Raw genomic sequence first — 22,561 nt, forward strand, 5'->3', positions numbered from 1 at the left:
CAGAGCCCGATGCGGAGCTTGAACCCATGGACCATCAGATCTTGACCGGAGCCAAAGTCGAATGCTTAACCGACTGAGCCACCCAGGCGCCCCCCAAAAAAGAAAATCTTTAAAAAAATAAAATAAAATATTTTCAAAAAATAACTTAAAGATTTGGGGAAAGACTTACAAAATAATCTTTTAAGTGTACATTTAAATTTGAAATATTTAAAACGTGCATTTAAATGTATAATAAAGAGGGGCACCTGGCTAGCTCAGTCAGTAGAGCATATGAAATTTGATCTCAGGGTCATTAGTTAAAGCCCCACATTGGGTGTAGAGCTTACTTAAAAAAATTTTTTTTAATAAATGTATAAATAATTTGTTTTCACTCTTAGAAAAATGATGGGGAGAGACAATATGTTGAATTAGAAAACAGAAAACCCTCTTGCTTATAAAACACCCAGAAAATTCATTAGAAAGAAATACAACATTAACAGCAGTTCTCTGGATAGTAGATTTATAGATTATTCTCACTTTCTTCTAGTTTTAAAAACTTGCCCCACACAGGAGACATGATATCTGGACAGCATTTATCAAAACATTTATGCATTTTTAAAAATAAGTAAAATGTGCAGGGCATCTTGGTGGCTCAGTTGGTTAAGCACCCGACTTCAGCTCAGGTCATGATCTCACACACAGTTCATGAGTTTGAGCCCCACATCGGACTCTGTGCTGACAGCTCAGAGCCTGGAGCCTGCCTCAGATTCTGTGTCTCCCTCTCTCTCTGTCTCTCAAAAATGAATAAATGTTTTAAAAAAAAAATAAGTAAAATGTGCAACTGGTAAAAACTTAAAAACAGTTCCAAGAGAGTTGAGAGTGAAAAGTAAGTCTTCCTGCCAGTTCCCAAGTTTCTCTCCGAAAGCCTGCCACCGCGTCTAGGTTCTTTCTCTGTATTCTCCCTGAGAGAGCCTCTACGCATACGGACGGGCACAAATAACTGTAGACGTCTGCTTAACTTTGCAACACGCCATGGGTGTTTTTACTTAATTCCGTAACTTGAGGATTGTTTTCATATCAGTATGTGTTGATCTGTTTTATGTTTGCTGTTATTAATGATATATAATCAGCTACGGCATGATCTCTCTTTAACCCCTGTGTAACAAATAATGCCTTGATAAGGAAAAAAAAAGTCTGTCTGAGTCCCAAAAGTTTCAGTTATCCAGAGGTAACAAGAAGCCTCCACTGGCAGCTCCAGAGTAATTTTTTGTGACCTTTAATGCCAAAAAGTATTGGGAACTAGGTCAGTTGCATCAGGCGTATTGGAGTAAGGAGGACACAGCCTTGGAGACCGCATAGTTAGAAAAGTAATGTTGAGGTGTTATCTAAATTTTAAACCCCCAGAACATCCAGGAACACTTAACAGTGACTCTCTTTTTTACTTTACAATTTCCGTGTAAAATTTCTGTATAAATTACTTTATAGAATGTTGTAATAAACAAAAACACCGGGGCACCTGGCTGACTCAGTCAGAAAAGCATGCAACTCTCGATCTCAGGGTCGTCAGTTCAAGCCCCACGTTGGGTGTAGAAATTACTTAAATAAATAAATATTAAAAACAGCAACAACAATAACAACACCATTCCCAGGGACCTTCCATGTTTGTCTATTTAGGGAAATTTAATTCAGCAAGTTTTGATCCTGTAAGAGTTAACTCTACAGAGGAGTAAGTTTCTAAATATAAATTTTATTTGGTTTTGGCATAGAAAATACATGTATTTGGTTTAAAATCCAAAAAGTACAGAAAGGTATATACTGTAGTGAAAATTTCCCTCCTTCTGTCCCCCAGCCATCCAGTTCCCTGCAGGCAACCAATGTAACCAGTTTCTTGTAGAGTGAAGTTAAGTCCCCACCCCACCTTTTGTATTGTGAAAACTTCCCAAACCCACAGAAAACTTGTAAGAGTACAGTGAACCCATTCACCTAGATTCATCTGTTGTTTATATTTTGCAACATTTGCTTCACCTGTGTGTGTCTTGTGTTTCTCTGTCTCTACATACACACACACACACACACCCACAACCACCCACATACACACACACACACACACACACACACACACACACACTTTTGTCTCTGAACCATCTTGAAAAGTTTCAAATGTCATGACCCCTTACCCCTGAATACTTCACCAGCTATTTAATAAGAACAAAGGGCTGCCTTCAACGCAGCCACAATATCACAACCCAAAAAGTTAACATTAATACACTGCAGTTGTATCAGATTTTTTCCAGTTGACCCAATAATTTCCTTTACAACAGTGTTTCATTCCAGAATCCAGAGAGCACTGACATCATCTGTTGTCACATCTCTAGTCCACAGCAACCCAGATCATTTGTCTTGTAGAGTGGCCTCAGTGTGGCAGTCTCTGATTGTGACTTCACGATCAGAGTCAGGCTAAACAGTTTCGGCAAGACACAGAATGTTGAGCTGTCCTATTATTGGTGTGATCACTTGGCTAAGGTGGCTTCTGCTAGGTTTTTTCTCCTCCAGGTATTCAAAGGTACATTTTTTCCCTTTGTAAAGCAGAAATGATCTCCAGGATGGTGCTTTGGGACCTTGTGACTATCCTCTTTCCCAGTCTCTCATCCAGTGATTTGAGACTCTGAGCCTCACCGGAATATTAATTACATCAGTGGTTGCAAAATGGGGATTTTCTAATTGTATTCTCTTATCTATAGTTATTGGCTGGGACTTTTCCAGAAAGAAAGTTTTCCAAAACTTTTTCTTTCCTTCTCTCTCTCTCTCTTTTTCTGAATAACACTATGAACTCAGTTTGTCTGGGGCGGGGGGAGTTGCATTCATTTTTAAACATTTTATTATGGGGGATTTTAAACATGAACAAAAGTAAACAAAATAGTGCAGTGAGCCCCTGTGCACAATAAGCTTCAGTGCTTACCAACTCATGGCTGTGCTTGTTCATCCATCCCCAGCTAAATTCCCCCACCCCCTGCCCAACATCATTGTGAGGCTAATCCAGACATAGAAATTCATCTGTGATAGTTTAGTGCCTGTCTCTAAAAGATCATGCATTCTTTTTGTAGTTAATGTTGCATTCTGTTGCTTTCATTATTTTTCTTTTTGATGCCTAAAGTGTCCCAAATGTGGTCAGTGGAGGCCTGCTAAAGACGGCTTCTATACTTTCGACACGGCCGCATCTACTTTGAGAATTTCGTGGCCCAAGACGCTGTGGGCATGTCTTCCGATTACCTAAACCTATTACCTCAGACCTAGAATCAGCCATTTCTCCAAAGAGTCCTGTCAACTGAAATCCCTGAATGCAGAGAATAATTTACAGGATTTAAACTTTCTTGTAAACAGATTAATATTCAAAAGTCAGTGATTAAAGGAGGCAGTTTACAACAGTTTAACCTGCCAAACACAAGTAAACATGTTAATTTAAGTCCAAATCTCAGCAGATCACTAGCAGATTTGGTAGCTTGTAAATTCTGCCAGGGCAGCACCCACCATGCTTGCGGGTGTTGGTTGCCATAGTGACCACCCAGCCCCCCCCCCCATCCCTCCCTGCCCCTCCCTGCTTTCCTTTCCCTCCAGCTCAGCCTGACAACCTTACTGTGGAACCACTGGATTTTCAGACACCCAGACTTCAAAATCTAGGTGTTTTTTCCTCTCCTTCTATACTTTTAATGACTAAATCCTACAGATTGGTCTTTGAAGGTCTCATATCTATTCTTTCCAATAGTAACAAAAATAATGATCATATTGTTGACAACTGGTACATGCCAGGGGCTCTCCATATTAGTGATAATCCTTACCTTTGGGCTACAAGTAGATACTGTTTCCACTTCACAGTCTAGGAGATAGAGGTTCAGAGCATGGCCAAATTGCTTAGAGAAGCAGACTGTACCTGCTAGCTGGCTATACTGTACTCTTTTCTGTTTCTCTCCTTTTCTGCATCCTTGCCCTGAACTAGACTTTAAGAGGGACTGCAATTTAATGGGGAAAACAAGAGTTGGATTAGCAGTCAGAGCTTGCTTGTAGGTCCTTCTCTGCCAGGGATGGGTTTTGTGAACTAAGTTTGCATCTTAAACTCTCTGAGCCCTAATTTTCTCTTCTCTAAAATGAGGAATCCTAGCTATGCAATCAAATCACCTGGGGAGCTTTTTAAAAATATGGATGCCCGGGCCTCTCCTCCATAAATTCTGGTTTAAACGGTCTGGAGAAAGGACTCTAAGCATCAGCATTTTTCAAAAGCTCCCCAAGTGATTCTAAAGAGCAACCAGGGTGGAGAACCACTGAGTTTAGATGATTTCCAAGGCCCAGTCTGACCCTAATACGTGGACAAATGTAGCAATTATCTGGGTGATTGATTTGCCTTCTGCCTCTTCCTAAAGGCAGATTTCCACCACAGTAATCTTCCTAAAACATTTGCTTGGTGACCTGAGACTCCCCATTGCCACAGGAGAAAATACAACCCCCTGGCCATTAGTTAAGCTTCTCTAGTCGAAAACCCTCCATTTTAGTGAGGCTGACCCCTCCTCCCCACCTCCCTGACTGGCCAGACTCATTGTGAGCCCCATGTCTTTACTGACATGGGCATTCATTACACACGCTTTCCTAACAGGTAGAAATGCATCCTGTCCTTCAGGCCCCCACCCAAAGCCCCTAAAAGAGTGAAGCCGTTTTCCAGTGTCCCCAGATCTCTTCTCTGCACTTTTCGTTCATACTGCTCAACAGGTGCATAATCACTTACTGTGTTAAATGTTTCCTTCCTTCCTTCCTCCCTTCCTTCCTTCATTCCTGCCTTCAACAGTATTTTAGAACCTCCCACGGCTACACCAGTCAGTTGCAGAGCAGGAGGCAGACAGATAAGCTGACAGCCACAGAGCACTGTTTTAGACACTCCAGTAGAAGTAATATACCAGATTACCAGTCTACCAGACTGCCTGGGTGGCTCAGTTGGTTGAGTGTCCAACTTCAGTTCAGGCCATGATCTCACGGTTCATGAGTTTGAGCCCCACGTTGGCTCTGTGCTGACAGCTCAGAGCCTGGAGCTTGCTTCGGATTCTGTGTCTCCCTCTCTCTCTGCTCCTCCCCTGCTTATGCTCTGTCTCTCTCTTTCATAAAAAAAAAAAAAAAAAAAAAAAAAAAAAAAAAACATTAAAAAAATTTTAAAAAGTAAGTAATCCAGAGCTCCAGGCTCAAGAAAGACACCTCTAACCCAGATGGGATGGTTGGGGAAGGTTTCCTTGAGATAGTGACTTCTGACGGAGACCTACTAAGGGAAGGAAGAGTTACCCAGGTAGCAAGGGCCTGAGAGAAGAATGTTCCAGCAGTGGGAACAGCAGTGCAAAAGCCTAGGGAGAGAAGAGACCGTGATACTGAGGAGACAGCAAAGCAAGTTCAGATGAGATACAGCAGATTTAGGCAGGAAAGGTGAGCAAGGACCAAATCATACAGGACCTTTATCTGGCACGTTAAGGAGCTGGTGTCATAATCTAAGCATGAAATACTGAAGACCTACACTAGCCTGGTGGCGCTAGAGATTGTGGGAATGGAGTGGTTTGAAGACACTTAGGTTAGACCTTCTGATTGACTGGCTATAGCAGAGAGATAAGAATGACACTCTGGGGGGCGCCTGGGTGGCGCAGTCGGTTAAGCGTCCGACTTCAGCCAGGTCACGATCTCGCGGTCCGTGAGTTCGAGCCCTGCGTCAGGCTCTGGGCTGATGGCTCGGAGCCTGGAGCCTGTTTCCGATTCTGTGTCTCCCTCTCTCTCTGCCCCTCCCCCGTTCATGCTCTGTCTCTCTCTGTCCCAAAAATAAATAAAAAACGTTGAAAAAAAGAATGACACTCTGGACAGTGACACCAGGTTCACTGAGATAGAGAACATGAGAAGGAGTTGTGGTTTGAAGGGAAATTATGAGTTCAGTGTAGGGTATGTTTGCCAAGCCTGAAAACCTGTAGGACAACCAAAGTGTATGATAAACAGCTATCTATACCAAAGCACAGGACCAAAATGTGGACGCAAATGAGACTGACCACCATGTCCATTGTAAGTGAAGTGGTAGAAATGGATGAAATGGATCAGGGTGAGTGTGTGAATAAAGAAAAAGTGGCCAGAAGAGAACCCCATGGCACCTTGCTACTTAGGAGATTAGGAGAAAGAAGAGTCCACAGATGAGACTCAGAAGGTTCCAGAGAGGAGGAACCAATAGGGTCCAGCATTCTGGATGCTAAGAAAAGAGAATGTTGTTACAGGCAGGAGGACAGAGGTCCACAGAGTGAAGCATCACTGAGAAGCCAGTGGAGGTAAGGATTGGGATGTTTCTGACAGCATTAGCAATGAGGAGGCAGCTGCTGACCTTGGTAAGACTTGTTTCCATGGAGTGTCGGTTGTGGAAGCCAGAAAGATTGAAATAGACCAGGGAGAGACTGGAAGGTGTGGTCATGAGCACACACAACATTCAGAAAGATGAAGGTAACTGATAGCTGCAGGATGTAGGGCCGAGGGAATTCGTTTTTTAGGATACGGGAAAGGCTTGAGCTTTTTTTCTCAAAGCTGGATGGGAAGGAGATGGACATGACTTCCAGGGCACTGGTGGGATTCTTTGTAGTAAAGAGGAGGGATGCCTGTGCCATTGTAACAACAGAAGCAAGGAAAGGTCGAGTGGGGATGCAGGGAAGGGTGTAGCTGTGGTGGTAGAGTTGAACGCATTTGCACCTGGCTTACGGGTTTGAAGACAGTGAAATAGCGTTGAGTGGAAAATGAGCAAAGGTGCTGGCTGGGAGAAAGAAAGGACCACACAGGCGTGAGGGCCCAGTTGAGGATAGAGGCCATAATTACAGTATGCTGATGAGCCGTGTTGGGGTAGGCCTGGGTTAGTTCTGGATGGTGAACTTCCCAGAGGTCAGAGACCGTGTTGGTGTCCTTCGGCCGCCTTCTCTGTGGTTGACCATGGTGCCCTGTACACAGCCGACGCCCAGGTGCCTTCATCGAGGTACTTTGGGTTGCAACTCTCAGAAACTCACCATACGCCTGGGTGGCTCAGTCGGTTGAGCGTCCGACTTCGGCTCAGGTCATGATCTCACGGTTTGTGGGTTCGAGCCCCACGTCGGGCTCTGTGCTGACAGCTTGGAGCCTGGAGCCTGCTTCGGGTTCTGTGTCTCCCCACCTCTCTCTACCCCTCCCCCACTCAAGCACTGTCTCTCTCTCTCTCTCTCTCTCATTAAAAACATTAAAAATTTTTCTAAAAAACGAACAAACTCACCCTAACACATTTAGCAAAAAAGGAGAACATTCAGGAAGTCCAGTGTAGCTCCTTATAAGGTCAGAAATCAGGCTTTCTGCTGTTCCCTCAGCCTGTTCAAGATAGCGTGGCCTTTTATCTGTCCTTCATTGTTCTCTCTCACTCTTCTCCACCAAAATGGCCACCTCAGGCCGGCTTCCGATGCAAATGCAGTGGTTTCCAAAACTTAGCAGTGCCTAAGAATCAAGAGAGCTTTTTGGAATTTTAAATTCCTGGGGTGCCTGGGTGGCTCAGTCACTTGAGCATCAGGCTTTGGCTCAGGTCGTGATCTCACAGTTTGTGAGTTCAAACCCCGCGTTGGGCTCTGTGCTGACAGCTCAGAGCCTGGAGCCTGCTTCGAATTCTGTGTCTCCCTCTCTCTCTCTGCCCCTCCCCACTCATCCTCTGTGTCTCTCTCTCTCAAAAATGAATAAACATTAAATAAATAAATAAATAAATAAATAAATACAAGAATTTTAAATTCTTTTTTTTTTTTAACGTTTATTTATTTTTGAGACAGAGAGAGACAGAGCATGAACGGGGGAGGGACAGAGAGAGGGAGACACAGAATCTGAAACAGGCTCCAGGCTCTGAGCTGTCAGCACAGAGCCCGACGTGGGGCTCGAACTCACGAACTGTGAGATCGTGACCTGAGCCGAAGTCGGACGCTTAACCGACTGAGCCACCTAGGCGCCCCCTTTTTTTTTTTTAACGTTTATTTATTTTTGAGACAGAGAAGAATTTTAAATTCCTAAGCCCACATTGGATTTCTGAATCTTGTGGCTAGAACCCAGAAACTTGGTATTTCAGAAGCTCCCCAGGTGATCTTGATGCAGCTAGTCTATAAACCTGCATTTGAGAGCCACTGCCTTTGGGTATCCATTCCCCACCACCACTCAAAATTCCCAGCAGAAGCTTAATGACCCACTGTGGCTCAGTAAGCCATAGCCAGAGGAGCAGGGCCATGGGTGACACGAAGTGACCATACAGGGCCTCTACTGCTGTATACAGGACCTTTGTTCAAATTAAGAAAAAGTGCCCCTCTGAGCCAAAATAGAAAAAGGTACCCCTCTGGGTGGATAAACTGCTCCATTGGCAGGATTGGCACTTTTATTTTATTTAAAAATTTTTTATTACAGAAAGAGCAGGGGAGGGGCAGAGGGAGAGAGAAAGAATCTTAAGCAGGCTCCATGCTGAGCATGGGATCGACATGGGGCTCAATCCCACAACCCTAGAATCATGACCTGAGCTCAAATCAAAAGAGTTGGGCTCTCAACCAACTAAGCCACCCAGGGGCCCCAAGCTTGGCACTTTTAGACAGAAGAAAAAGTGCTCCTTCCTTTCCTAAAGTTTAACCCTCGATGCCTCTGGCAGGTAACACACCTTTGTGTCTTCTCCAACCTTCCTGGCTCCAACCCGTTTCTGTGGCAATAGGACAATTCCCAGAGGGGAGTGTGGCTGGACAGAGCCCCCCAGTGGTCTCCCTCATTCAGTAAATGCCTGTTGTTAGGTGAATATTGTCTTGCTAGGTTGTAATTGGTTTCTTTCAAAGTATACCCCAGAAGGGGAGGTTGACATATCAAATATTTTGATTTGTTGGGGTTCTTCTGTATGTTTACATGATATCAAAGATAATCCATAGGATCTAAAGCATTAAAATGTATACTGATGTTAGCAGATTTCTTAGAGCCAAGTTCTCAACAAAGTATCCTTAAACAGTCTGTTTGTCAAGAAAATGTATTTAAAGAGCAAGGCTTCTCTAAGAGTTCAGGAAACAGGACAGGTGGTAAATTTCACTTCTGGAAAAGATGGTCAGTTGTGGGCAGCCTGAAGTTTTGGGGAACAGGAGAGAGGTGATGGATCCTGAGGGGTTGGGGGGGTGGGGGGCTGGGAGGAGGGACGGACCCCCGTGACGTACACTGCAGTGGAATTCATTCACACAGTTTACTGAATAACTGTTTGCTGTGCGCTCACTGTGGTGCTGGCCCCGTTCTGGTGCCGGGAATACAGCAGTGACCCAGACAGACCAAAGTCCGGCCCTGAAAATATGTAGACTGGGAGCGAGCGGCGAACTTCTGGAGACAGAGTCGTCCCTAAGGCACGGAGCTTTCCGAACATACAGACCAGCTGGACTGAGGTTATGCCACTGCAGGGCCCAGGCCAGGCTCCCCCCATGCATTCTGACTCTAACACCACCCTGGCCCTACCCGCCCCAGCCCAACCTGTGCAATTACCCCACAGTGGGACAACTGGAGTGACCGTCCTCCTCCTGAGGGAAGGCGTACTTGAGGACACAGGCAAGGGTAAGATGAAAATGCACTGATGCCAATGCTTGGCACCCACACAGGTGGGCAAGGGGACTACAAAACACTCCAACATGTGCTTACACGAGAGGGTCCCCTTCAGACAGTTTCCTTATTTTTGTTTTTTGTTTTTTTTTTTTTTTTTTAACATTTATTTATTTTTGAGACAGAGAGAGACAGAGCATGAACGGGGGAGGGTCAGAGAGAGGGAGACACAGAATCCGAAGCAGGCTCCAGGCTCCGAGCTGTCAGCACAGAGCCCGATGCGGGGCTCGAACTCACGGACCGTGAGATCATGACCTGAGCCGAAGTCGGCTGCTTAACCGACTGAGCCACCCAGGCGCCTCAGTTTCCTTGTTTTTAGACACAACAGTACTTTCATTTTCAGGCTTGGACATGAGGTTGTTCTGGGTTTTTTTCCCTTTCACTCTTCTGTGTTGTGAAAGAGCACACATTTAGAAAAAAATGTGGAAGGCATGATCGAACAGTTAACAAAGAATTCAAAAGCAAATTCCCATCCACGTAACCACTCAAGAAATAGAATATTGCCAAGTAGCCCCAGAAACCAGCCCCCTCTATATGCCTTCTGAACCACAGCCCTTCTCCTGACTTTCCTGGTGATCTCTTTCTTGCTTTGCTGTATAGTTTTATCGCTTATGTATGCAGGGGGGTTGTTTGTTTGTTTTTTAATGTGTATTTATTTATTTTGAGAGAGAGCACATGAGCAGAGGAGGGGCAGAAAGAGAGAATCCCAAGCAGGCTCCAAGCTGCCAGTGCAGAGCCCGACGCAGGGCTCGATCTCACGAACCATGAGATCAGGACCTGAGCGGAAGTCGAGAGTCAGATGTTTAACCCACTGAGCCGCCCAGGTGCTGCTGTAGGAATTTTGTTTCGTTCATCTGTTTAGTAACTGTGAATCATTTTAGGTCATGTCTGATAAGTAAGGTGGAAGATCAGGCTGGGTAATGCCATTTTTATTTAAAAAAAAAAAGTTGTATACTCTAAAGCAGTAAGGATGACTGACATTCTTCTGTTTCGTGCGAACTAGGCACATTGGGAAAAATTCCCAAACTGTATTAACAGCACTACCGTAAGGACTGCGGTCACTGGAACATATTCACTCTGGTCCATCTATTCTTGGTGGTCTGGTTAGTTCAGAGTTCCATGTAGTATATAGCCTTGCCCTGTGAAGCCACATTTTCCCAACTTTTATCTGTTTGTTTTTTATTCAAGGTGGCCCTTAGTGTTCATCCCCTGGAAATATCTGAGAGGGTCCTCACCGTTTTCCCCAGACCTCCCCGCAACCCCAGTGTCCTCCGTGTGGACAGCTACCAACACTAGGAGAGCAGAGTTATGTTCTAGGTGAAATGCTGTGAACACTGGAAAATTTCCCCTCCGGGTTTTGTTACTAAAAATGTATTAGCTGTCTGCGTAGAATGGTGTAGGTCTGACCTTCCCTGCTAATGGAAGGATGAGCAAGGTGACCATTTCCAACTTTGTAGTGACCTCTTCCTTCTGGGGTGATGTCACATCTCTCTCAGGGCACCTGGGTGGCTCAGTCAGTTAAGCATCTGACTTCAGCTCAGGTCATGATGTCAGCGTTCGTGAGTTCAAGCCCTGCGTCGGGCTCTGCGCTGACAGTGCGGAGCCTGCTTGGGATTCTCTCTCTCTCTCTCTCTCTCTCTCTCTCTCTCTCTCTGCCCCTCCTTCCCTCCCTCCCTCCCTCCCTCTCTCTCTCTCTCTCTCTCTCTCTCTCTCTCTGTCACCCAAAAATAAATAAATAAACACTAAGGACACAAAAAGGATGTATAGCTCTAAAAAGAAATCCCTCTCCATTTTTGTATTAGAAGAGAGAACCAAATAGATAATTGATCGCTTAGAATAGAAATGTCAGCATGAACTTACTTGGCCAATGGTCAGGCATTGCTAAAGACTGTGTGAGTGCCCACACATGAATGGTTGGTGGGAACATTTTAATCAGGCCAAGGTCATAGTTTAAGTCCCCCGTGGGGATGGCTGCACTAAATTCTCAATCCACTGATAGAATAGAAAATATAAAACTCAAGAAAAAACTCTGAAAACTTATTGCACTATGAAGCAGTAATGACACAGAAGGTTAAAAATTGAGAGTAATTTAAAAGCCCTTTATCATCTTCCTTTAAATGGATCATAGAGATAACAGATCTTTTTAGAGCTAAAAGGAACTTGTCAGTCCCTAAACTTCATCCAGTTCATGTCCTCATTTATAGAAAAGAAGCACTCACCCATTTAAAACATCAGATTAATTTTCCGAATAATATTTTCCTCAGGCTAATATTCAGTTGAATTTACATTTCCCAGTCACACCTGATGTTGACATGATGCGAACGGGAGACATACCGGGGGCAGGGGTGACACGTACTCTAGATCATCTACACAGCAGTGCGTGCTCACAGTAGGTTTGGGGCTGGCGCTTGGACCCTGACCAGGTGCTCAGAGTCCGTGCAGCACCCCGCCCCCATAGGTTCTGGTAGTTGGGATCATAGTCCCTGCAGGCTAGAAAATTACTGCGGATAGAAAGTGAGCTTCTGGCTCTGCCTTTGTGTCTGGGCACCACAGTCCCGGGGCAAGAAAGCAGTCTGGCATCAACTCAGCATCCCCGTGAATGGCACTGAGAAAATTCGGCTCGCCTGTAGCGTTTTAAAGGGCGCTGCTTGCGGTCCTCCCAGCGTGGTAGGAGAGTGACGGAAAACTCTGCTTTTGTTTTGTAATCTAACCTGACGGTGATGCCGGGTAGGCATTAACTGGCCTAATTGGTGTTTTGAGGAATCTGTTACAGCCTTTAGTCACGAAATTAACTTTTCCTCTTGGCAATATTTTTCGCAGGCTCAGAAAAAAGGTTTGAATCAGACTTCCCCCATATCCGCTTCCAAGACCACAGATGGCCTGAGGCAAGCACAGATCCCTGGCCTCCTGAACACCGCACTGCCAGGTCAGGAGCCTTCACAGTAATCTCCCCTCAGCCGTCCCCTGTCTCCCCAAATCCAGAGGACACTCTCTTCCCACCCCTCACCCTGCATGTAGCCCTTCCCATTCAGCCTCCTCCCCACCCTGACCGTTCCTTCTGCCTCCTTTCCCCCCCGAATGATAAACCATGTTGCAATCCCCACTTTCATTTTATACACTACTAAGAAAGAAAAACAAAACGCACTTCTAATTAAATTATGACGCACTTAATTTGGGGGGAAATGTGCTGCTCGGAAACAACAAAATCCAGTGTCCTATGGCACAAGGGACTCTGTAACTATCCTCATGTCATTTTATTTATATATATTTGGAATCCCCCCCCCCCCCGCCAAGACTAAAAATATTGTGGGCTATGTCTTCCGTTCCTTCTAAAGTTTTGAATACCTGCACTGCTCAGTAAATACTGAAAAAGACAAAAGCAGGAACACTTGTAATCAGCCTCCTGCTTGGGCCTCCCATCCCTTACATCGTTCGTGAGCATTTTGGGGTGTCGTAATCCTGGCTGGCTGTCCAGTAATACTGCCGTAGTGACTGGCTCGAGGCCTGTTCCTCAGACCTTCGATAATTCGAAACTGTAACACTGGCAGCTTTTATTTATTCCCATTGATTTATGTATCTACTTTCTATTTATTACCACGTAGGCTTTACTAATCCTGATATCTGCCGCTAGGACTTCTGTAGATAAATGTACTTCCCACCGTCCTTCCTCAGAGCAAGCATTCGTGATAAAGAAATCGTTCTCAGAACATTCAGTAACCCACATCCATTGGCCTCTAGGGGTGATATAAGGGGCCCGATTGACTGTTTCTGTTGTCTTATGTGTTCATTCTAATAGGGCAGGATTCTGGAAGCAAAGTTATACCGGTGTCCTTAGGAACCGCACAGCCACAGCAGGAAAAGGTAGTTGGATCATCTCCTGGCCAGCCAGCTGTGCAGGTAGAGGACAATTTGCATAGCTTCTTCCTAAGGTTGAGCATAATTGGGAGGAAATGTAGTTGTGTCATCTCCCGCTTGGTGGTTGCCGCCTGGTATCATCTACACACAAAAGTGTGCTTGCTCACTGAAGACCTTCCCGACAGGCCAGGCTGTGTTCTGTTAATGTTTATGGGGTTCATGTGTCTATTCTATTTCTCACATTACAGCACTGTCATTTCCTCATGAATTAATAATAGACTGGAAGCTGGGGCTCCTGGGCGGCTCAGTCGGTTGAGCATCCGACTTTGGCTCAGGTCGTGATCTCACAGTTTGTGAGTTCGAGCCCCGCACTGGGCTCACTGCTGTCAATGGGGACCCTCGGATCTTCTGTCCCACTCTCTCTGCCCCTTCCCCGCTCGCGTTCTCCTTCTCTCAAAAATAAACATTAAAACAATAATGATAACCATAATAATATACTAGTAGCCGATACATAGTAGGCACTAAAAACATGTAGTTTACTATTCAGTGGTGTCACTCATTATCATAACTGAAGTAGATCTGTTCCTCTTAGTTATACCAAGAGTTTTTTATTTTTCTGCTGTAGCAACCAGGAATATATGAAATAGTCTGTTTCTGTGGTCTTTTAACCCAACCACTGATCTAAAAAGGAAGGAAAAATATTTTTGTTTTCAGCTTGCTGAGCCCTTAGTTTCTTCTCAATCAAACCCCAATTCATAGTTTAATGAAACTTGTTATAGTCTGGGCCCGCCTGGAATACTCCGTGAAGGATCTGGTTCAGTTCTCAGATTCTGACATAAGTCATGTTTGTTCCCTTAACATTGACATAAGAAATGCCCTACCATGGGCACCTGGCTGGCTCAGTCAGTAGAGCTCACAACTCTTGATCTAGGGTCATAAGTTTGAGCCCCATGTTGGGGTGTAGTTTACTTAAAGGAAAAAAAGAGAGAAATTACCTACTAAATCACACACCTTGACTGTAATAGCTAAGGGATTTTCAGATGTTCATGGAGTTGGTACCCACAAATATACTTCACAAATCTAATGATGCATTTATAGAGTTGGAGATTCAGGCTTTAAATACAATCCCTTCCAGGGAACTGATAGTACAGCTTTCCATAATCTTGACACGGTGTGACTTTGCTACATGGGTCTGTGGACTGGCTTGTTTTATTTTTTTAGCGGGGTACAGTCCCCATTCTTAGAATATGCTCTTGAGGGGCACCTGGTGGCTCAGGCAGTTGAGCGTTAGACTCTTGATTTCAGCTCAGGTCATGGTCCTAGGGTGTTGGGATTGAGTCCCACATCGGGCTCTGCGCTGAACGTGGAGTCTGCTTAAGACTCTGTCTCTCCCTCTGCCCCTCTCCCCGACTCACACACTCTTTCTCTGTAAAATAAAAAATTAAAACAAAGGTTTTTAATTAAAATCAAAACAAAGGGGTGTTTGGGTGGCTCAGTTGGTTAAGCATCCAGCTCTTGATTTCAGCTCAGGTCATGATCTCACAGTCTGTGAGTTCGAGCCCCACGTTGGCTCTGTGCTGACAGTGCACAGCCTGCTTGGGATTCTCTCTCCATCTCTCATGCTTGTGCGCTCTCTCTGTCTCTCTCAAAATAAATGAATAAACTTAAAAAACTTAAAAAAGAATATGCTCTGGATAGGGAATTGAAAATATCTGTAACATAACTATGTGTAACTACATTCTACTTATTGTTTCTACGAAAGGGAGTAATAAGAGGTATGTTTTGTCTTTAGGTGGATAGTCATTCAGGAGGACAAAAGCGGCCTGCTACAAAACAACTAACTAAAGGAGCTTTGTAAGTGACCCTTGGAAATGACTCATTTTGACCATTTCTCTAGGTTCCTAACCTTCAATAAATATACAACAGAAGTCAGGTTATAATGTATATATATGTGTGTGTGTGTGTGTGTGTGTGTGTGTATACAATATGTGTGTGTGTGTGTATATATATATATAATGTATATAATATTTTTTTAATGTACTTTGAAAATAATTTCCTATAGTTTGTTTCTATTAGGACCTATAAATACAGTGACCCTTGAACATCACGGATTTGAACTGTGCAGGTCCGCTTATACGCAGATTTTTTTCTGATAAATACAGAAAATGTATTTTCTATCGATGTATTTTCTGTTCCTTACGATTTTCTTAATAACGTTTTCTTTTCTCTGTATAATGCATATAATATAAAAACTATATATTAGTGGACTGTGTAATCAGTAAGGCTTCCAGTCCACAGGAGGCCATTAGTAAAGTTTGGGGAAAGTCAAGTTCTCTGTGGGTTTCTGACTCTGCGGGGAGTCAGTGCCCCCAGCCTCCCATGTTGCTGAAGGGTCAGCTGCGTATCATATATAGTTTGAGTCTACCTTTGGCTCTTTTGTTCTTAAGAAGAATAGTTCTTGGTCTTTCCAGCATGCCACATACCCTTCGATTGGCTGAAGGGTCTCTGAGGAGAAGCATGGTTTGGTAAATGCCTATGAAGTAAAAAAACAGAGCTGCCATACTGTGAATAATAACATTCCTGTAGGTCTTAATTTCTTTGCATGCAAATCGCAATTAGGTTTCCTACCATGGATCTCCACTGACATGGGCAATTTCTCTTTTAAAGCATTCTCCAGCAGTTACAGAGGGACCAAGCCCACGCTGTGACACCTGATAAAAGTCAGTTCCGATCACTAAGTGATGCGGTGCAGAGGCTACTCTCCTACCACGTGTGCCAGGGCTCCATGCCCACCGAGGAAGACTTGAAGAAAGGTAAACAGGCTGTAACCCCAGAGTGCCACTATGACACCAGACACCATCCTATGGATGCCCCACAGAAGAGCGAGAGCCACGTAGCTCCCAGACAGTAGGCACGTTAGTGTTTTTAATCACAGACCTAACTTGTTCCCAATTTACTCAATCTCCTGGTCCATGTTTAGGGTTATGTGACTTACTCTTCTCAATATTCTGTGAAGGGATATGCAGATGTCAGAGTATTTTATTGACAGATTTGGGGGCAGTGAGTCCAAAGCATTGTCTGGACTACTGGCTGCAGGCGGGATGGCTCAGAAGCAGGTACTCTAGCCAGTGATTTTTTGTATTGAGGCAGATTGCATACCCTTAGCTGCTACTACCAGTTTTATGAATTAGAGAGATACTTTAGCCCTCACAAGCATTCTTCAAGGTTCCAAAGTGAGTCTAGGGCATTGTTGTATGTCAAGAAACTGGCAAAAAAGATTAAGGCTGGGAGCCCCATTACCAACCTGGAACCCCGCCATTCCGATGCCTCTCACAGATGCACAACGGAGTTGGGCCCACCCTCCCCCCCACCCTTCCCACCACCGTCCCCAAGCCTGGACTCTGGTAGTTCCCTTCCACTGCTTGAATGCCTCCCTCGGCTGCCACTGGTCTTGCTTCCCTGGCTGGGGTCTCTGATCTGAGTACAGTGGTGTCCCTGTCAGTCCCCTGGGAGCTTCCCTGGGAGTTCCCGGGAATAGGGTCCAGATCCCGCATTATACAGGGATGTGAAGACTCGGAGTGATTAGAAAATGTGAAACCTTTGGAGACCGGCAGGCAAAGGCCAGAGCCACTGCACCATGACCTGCAGGATATCATGAACTAGTTTGTGTCCTCACATAAAAACCAGTCGGCCCACCCCAGACAGCAGGACTGCGTTGTTTCAACTGTTTTCGTCTTTCATACCATTGAAGGGAGAGGGGGTACAGCCACCTAGACCAGCAGATCATTCTCTGTTCATTGATATTTATTGCACGTCTGTGTTACGTGGTTTTCCTTTATAGGTGATGTTAAAAGCGTTATGCTCTTGGCTTCCTGATTTAAGTTAACATAAGCTAGTATTGAAATGACTTGCTTGATCACATAACAATGGACCGTGAGAAAAGCAGCGCAGAAGCTTGTTTAAACAAGGAAAGCTAATCTAGGAAGAGAAAACTGTCACAGAAAAGACAGATTTGAGCAATGGAAGAGTAATGCATTTCGGGCCTAAGAAAGAAAAGCCCTAGTGGTGATTTGCACCGTCTTACCATTTTCTCTCTTTCTCTCCTTTTTTTTTTTTTAAGTCGACAATGAATTTGAAACAGTTGCCACTCAGCTCCTAAAAAGGACCCAAGCGATGCTTAACAAATACAGATGCCTGCTTCTAGAAGATGCCATGGTAAAAACGCTGCTACCACGCATAGTTGTTTTTTTTAAAACTCTACAGGTCACAGCTACTAATTCAGAGAGGAAAAAACCTCAGGGAATTACATTTTCCCAGCATAGTTTAAAAGGCATAGATACTACAGCACTTGGCATCTGGTGCACTTTCCATGCGCGATCACACCTAGTGAGTGCTGTGGCTTTCCTGGCCCCAAACGAGGAAACCAGTGCTTTGGCTAAGTCATTTGCCTAACATTCCACAGCCAGTGAGCTTGCAGAGTAACTAACAGAGCTAGAAGGTAGACGGGGACCATCTGGTCTGGCTGGGCACCCCCCAGCCACCATCCACACTCTGATGCTGACAGCCGCCTCTCACCAGCCCAGAGATGTGGCGAAGGTTGTTCAGAGTGACATCTGAAAAGACGAGGTGACAACAGATGTTAAAATTGGTTTTGTCTTGTTTTTAACGGAGTGATCATGAACATGCCATAAAATCCCTGCACGATTTAAAAACGTACGCCTTGGGGGCGCCTGGGTGGCTCAGTCAGTTTAGCGTCTGACACTTGATCTCAGTTCAGGTCTTGACCTGACAGTCTTGAGTTCAAGCCTCATGCTGGGCTCCATGCTGGACATGAAGCCTACTAAAAAACATAAATGTGGACAAAAATAAATATAAATGTACAGCTTGATGGTTTTCAGTATATTTGTAGGGTTGTGCAATAATCACCATTGTCTTAATTCCAGAGTCTTTTCATCTCCCTAAATAGACACTAAAATTAGTTTTAAAGCATCCGTTAATTAGAGAAAAATGTAAGATACCTCAGGAAATGGTAGAAAGACCAAACCTCTTCTGAGATTTTAGAAACAATTCTAAAATCGTATCAGCCTTAACCTATAAATTGGCCTCTTACAAGCAGTCTTAAATTTAAAATTAACTTTGAAAATGTCCCTTGGGAACTTAGTTGAACTACATTGTGCACATAGACAGTACAGTGCAAATACATGTGTGTTTATGTTTACTTAACTATACACACACACACACACACACACACACACACACATTGGGGCACCTGGGGGGTTAAGTGTCCAACTTTGGCTCAGATCATGACCTCACAGTTCGTGGGTTCGAGCCCTGTGTCAGGCTCTGTACTGACAGATTGGAGCCTGAAGCCTGTTTCGGATTCTGTCTCCCTCTCTCTCTGCCCCACCCTTGCTTGCACTCTGTCTCTCTCAAAAATGAATAAACGTTAAAAAAAATTTTTTATATATATATATATATATATATATATATATATATATATATATATTTACTTAAATTTGTGCCTCCAAAGCCTGAAATAGTTGTTCTCATTTTAACAACCATTTCAGAAACAAAATGCTGAGATGTCAAAAAAGAGTACCATTTTTGAGGAAAGGCCCACCTATTTGGTCAAATTATCTTCTATTAAAAAAAAAGGTCATGCAATGAAAAGACTTTTAACGTATTAGTAAGCAGAGAAGGAAATAAGAAAGATACAGAACAATGTGTGTAGTTGCTACCATTTGTGTGCAGAAATAAAGAAGAATGTCAATGCATGTGTGTGCATAAAATCAGTCTAGAAGAGTCTAGTAACACTGGTAGGTGCAGGTGCCCCCAGGGAAAGGCAGGGCAAGCCAAGAAGGCAGGCTTATTTTTCACATCCTCTTTAGTACCTTTTGAATTTTGTATCAATGTGTAAATCACTTTTTCCCCCAAAATACAATTTTAAAAAATGCATTCCTACATGATAAGGATAAATGTGACTAAACAGAGGTGCACCTGGGTGGCTCAGGCAGTTAAGTGTCTGACTCTTGATTTTGGCTCAGGTCATGACCTCATAATTCATGGGATCTAGCCCCGTGCTGTTAGCACGGAGCCCTGCTTGGCATTCTCTCTCTCATCTCTCTCTGTCCTCCCCACCCCCTCCCCCTGAGCTCGCATGTGCGTGCACTCTCTCTCTCTCAAAATAAATAAACATTTAAAGAAAAAGATTTCTTTAAAAAAAATGTGACTAAATGGGACACGACTAGAACCTAAACACCAAATCCTCATGTCTGGTTGCTTCGTTTGTTTCAAAGACACAGTGGGATGTTTGCACTTGTTAAAAGGCATCTGAAATGACCGGACTCTCTCGTTTTTAGCGGATCAATCCCTCTGCTGAGATGGTGATGATCGATAGAATGTTCAACCAGGAGGAAAGAGCTTCTCTGTCCCGAGACAAGCGTCTGGCACTTGTAGACCCTGGTAAGAAACGTCAGAGGGAAAGTAGAGGAGAGGGACGGACTTATGGGGTCCGGGCCATGGGCCTTTGGGGAGTCTGTCTGAACCACCTCTGGTTACAAAACCTGAAGGTACAAAATGAATTCTGGAGGGGATGCCTGGGTGGCTCAGTGGTTAAGCACCCAACTCTTGATTTCACCTCCGGTCATAATCTCATGGTTCCTGAGTTCAAGCCCCACATCAGGGTCCAAGTTTACAGTGTGGAGCCTGCTTGGGATTCTCTCTCTCCCTCCCTCTCTCTCTGCCCCTCCCCTGCTCACCCTCCCTCTCTCTCAAAATAAATTAATTTAAACTTTAAAAATTTTTTAAACTTTAAAATATTATATAATACAATACAATAAATAAAATGAATTCTGGGGAGAAAAAAAAACAGAATGAGAGCAGTGTAGGCATACTCTAAGAAGGCCTATAGCCTAGAAAATCCAACCTGGAATTCGACATTTGTTACGTGATTATTTTCCCCCATTATAAACATAAAATTCTCATTCTTTTTCTAGTTTTTGAGAACAAAATTAAGTCAGAAGCCTTCCCCAAAGCATTTAAGCCTCAGCAAATTACTGAGTTGTCTTACTATTTGCAAGGCATTGTAGGGTCCCTGCCCACAAGCTTGTAAATTGAGATGCTCCATTTAAGTACCTTTCTCTCACTCTGTCAGTTTCCCACTAATTTCGTTGAAGGGGGGGAAGAAATTTCCCTCTGTCCAAAGTTCTTCTAGCTGGGCTAAGAATTAAATTTACATAAGACCTATTAATAGGAGGAAACAAAAGTTTTATTTTATTTTTTTAACATTTATTTTTGAGAAACAGAGCACAAAGTGGGGAGGGGCAGAGAGAGAAGGAGACATAGCATCCGAAGCAGTCTCCAGGCTCCTGGCTGTCAGTACAGAGCCCAATGTGGGGCTCCAACTGTGAGATCATGACCTGAGCCAAAGTCAGAGGCTCAACTGACTGAGCCACCCAGGCGCCCCCAAAAAAGTTTTATTACATGTATACAAAGGTCCAATAATGAAGCTGAGACTGAAAGAGTAACCAAGGCAGGCAGTTTTTCTACTTTTTAGACAAAGAGACAATAAATCTATGAGGAATTGATACGATAAAGAGACTTAACTCTGGGACTTCACTTAGTAAGGAATTCAAAACAGAATTTGGACTGGAGTGGTAAATTAGTGAAAAGTAACAAGGGTTGTTCATACATCCTTCTTGGCCCTGAATTCCATGTTTCTGGTGATGAGGATATCTCTCTGCCTCTTGGTACAGGGAGGGCGCCTTTCACATGGGGGATTTATTTCCTGCTCTCAGGGAGCCAAGGAGGGTCAGAGTATCCTTGTACAAGCTGTTTTTTTAAGTAGTTTTAATCCAAAATAATCAGTATGCCATTGTGTTGTTGGGGTGGCCTGCCCTTGGTCCCTACAGAATGCCATTAGATTTGACCCACAATCTGCCTTTTAAAAATGAATCCTCCCGGGGCACCTGGGTGGCTTGGTTGGTTAAGCATCTGACTTCAGCTCAGGTCATGATCTCACTGTGCATGAGTTGGAACCCCACATGGGGCTCTCTGCTATCAACACGGAGCCTGCTTTGGATCTTCTGTCCCTCTCTGTCCCTGCTCCTCCTCAGCTCGCATGTGCTTGCACTCTCTCACTCTCTCTCTCAAAAATAAACATTTAAAAAAAGTTTTCTGAACGAAATAAAAATGAATCCTCCCAGGGCGCCTGGCTGGCTCAGTCAGTGGAGCGTGACTCTTGATCTCAGTGTTGTGAGTTCAAGCCCCATGTTGGGTGTGGAAATTACTTAAGAATAAAATCTTAGGAAAACAAACAAAAAAAAGAATCCTCCAAATAAATAAGAATCCTCCTTACTTTTCTCTGGCCTCTAAAAAAATTTTTTTTTAATTTTTTTTAATGTTTATTTTTGAGAGAGAGTGCAAGGGGAAGGGGGGCAGAGAGAGAGGGAGACACAGATTCCAGAGCAGGCCCCAGGCTCTGAGCTGTCAGCACAGAGCCCGATGTGGGTCTCTAACTCATGAACTGTGAGATCACAACCTGAGCTGAAGTTGGACACTTAACAGACTGAGCCACTCAGGTGCCCCTGGGCTCTAAAATGTTTTTTTTTTTAATGTTTTTTTTATTTTGGGGAGACAGACAGAGTGCAAGCAGGAGAGGGGCAGAGAGAGAGGGAGACACAGAATCCGAAGCAGGCTCCAGGCTCTGAGCTGTCAGCACAGAGCCTGACGCGGGGCCCGAACCCATGAACTGTGAGATGGTGACCTGAACTGAAGTCGGACGCCCAACCAACTGAGCCACCCAGGCGCTCCTGAAATGTTTTAAATCAAATATCATTATCACAGTTCATGGAATATAAATTTTACCCATACTTGCACCATCCTATAGAAGAAAAGTTTTTATTTCTCCAAGTTTCCTTCCAGCTCCGGTTCCTATTTGCATGCCTCATTTATGTATAGTTATAACCATATGTCATATGCTAAATATGATTTTGTTATTCTAATTGGCTTCCATTTAACATATCTGAAGTCCTTATCATTTGCTAGAGTCTTCAAAATAATACCTAATAAA

At 44.0% G+C, this 22,561-nt stretch overlaps 1 protein-coding gene across 4 annotated transcripts in view; it reads left to right on the forward strand.

Moving 5' to 3' along the window:
- Positions 1–22,561, forward strand: part of BICRAL (BICRA like chromatin remodeling complex associated protein) — an 81,044-nt gene that overhangs the window by 52,327 nt on the left and 6,156 nt on the right. For 3 of the 4 annotated variants that reach the window (XM_042986378.1, XM_042986377.1, XM_007085185.3), the window contains exons 6-11: positions 12,457–12,562; positions 13,433–13,533; positions 15,284–15,345; positions 16,159–16,304; positions 17,612–17,706; positions 19,851–19,953. In XM_042986378.1, the coding sequence (XP_042842312.1) occupies positions 12,457–12,562; positions 13,433–13,533; positions 15,284–15,345; positions 16,159–16,304; positions 17,612–17,706; positions 19,851–19,953 (613 nt within the window). The remainder of the gene's footprint in view (positions 1–12,456; positions 12,563–13,432; positions 13,534–15,283; positions 15,346–16,158; positions 16,305–17,611; positions 17,707–19,850; positions 19,954–22,561) is intronic. The other variant, XM_015538935.2, reaches the window with a different exon arrangement.

The sequence above is a fragment of the Panthera tigris genome, chromosome B2, assembly GCF_018350195.1.
Source record: "Panthera tigris isolate Pti1 chromosome B2, P.tigris_Pti1_mat1.1, whole genome shotgun sequence".
NCBI classification, from domain to species: Eukaryota; Metazoa; Chordata; class Mammalia; order Carnivora; family Felidae; genus Panthera; species Panthera tigris.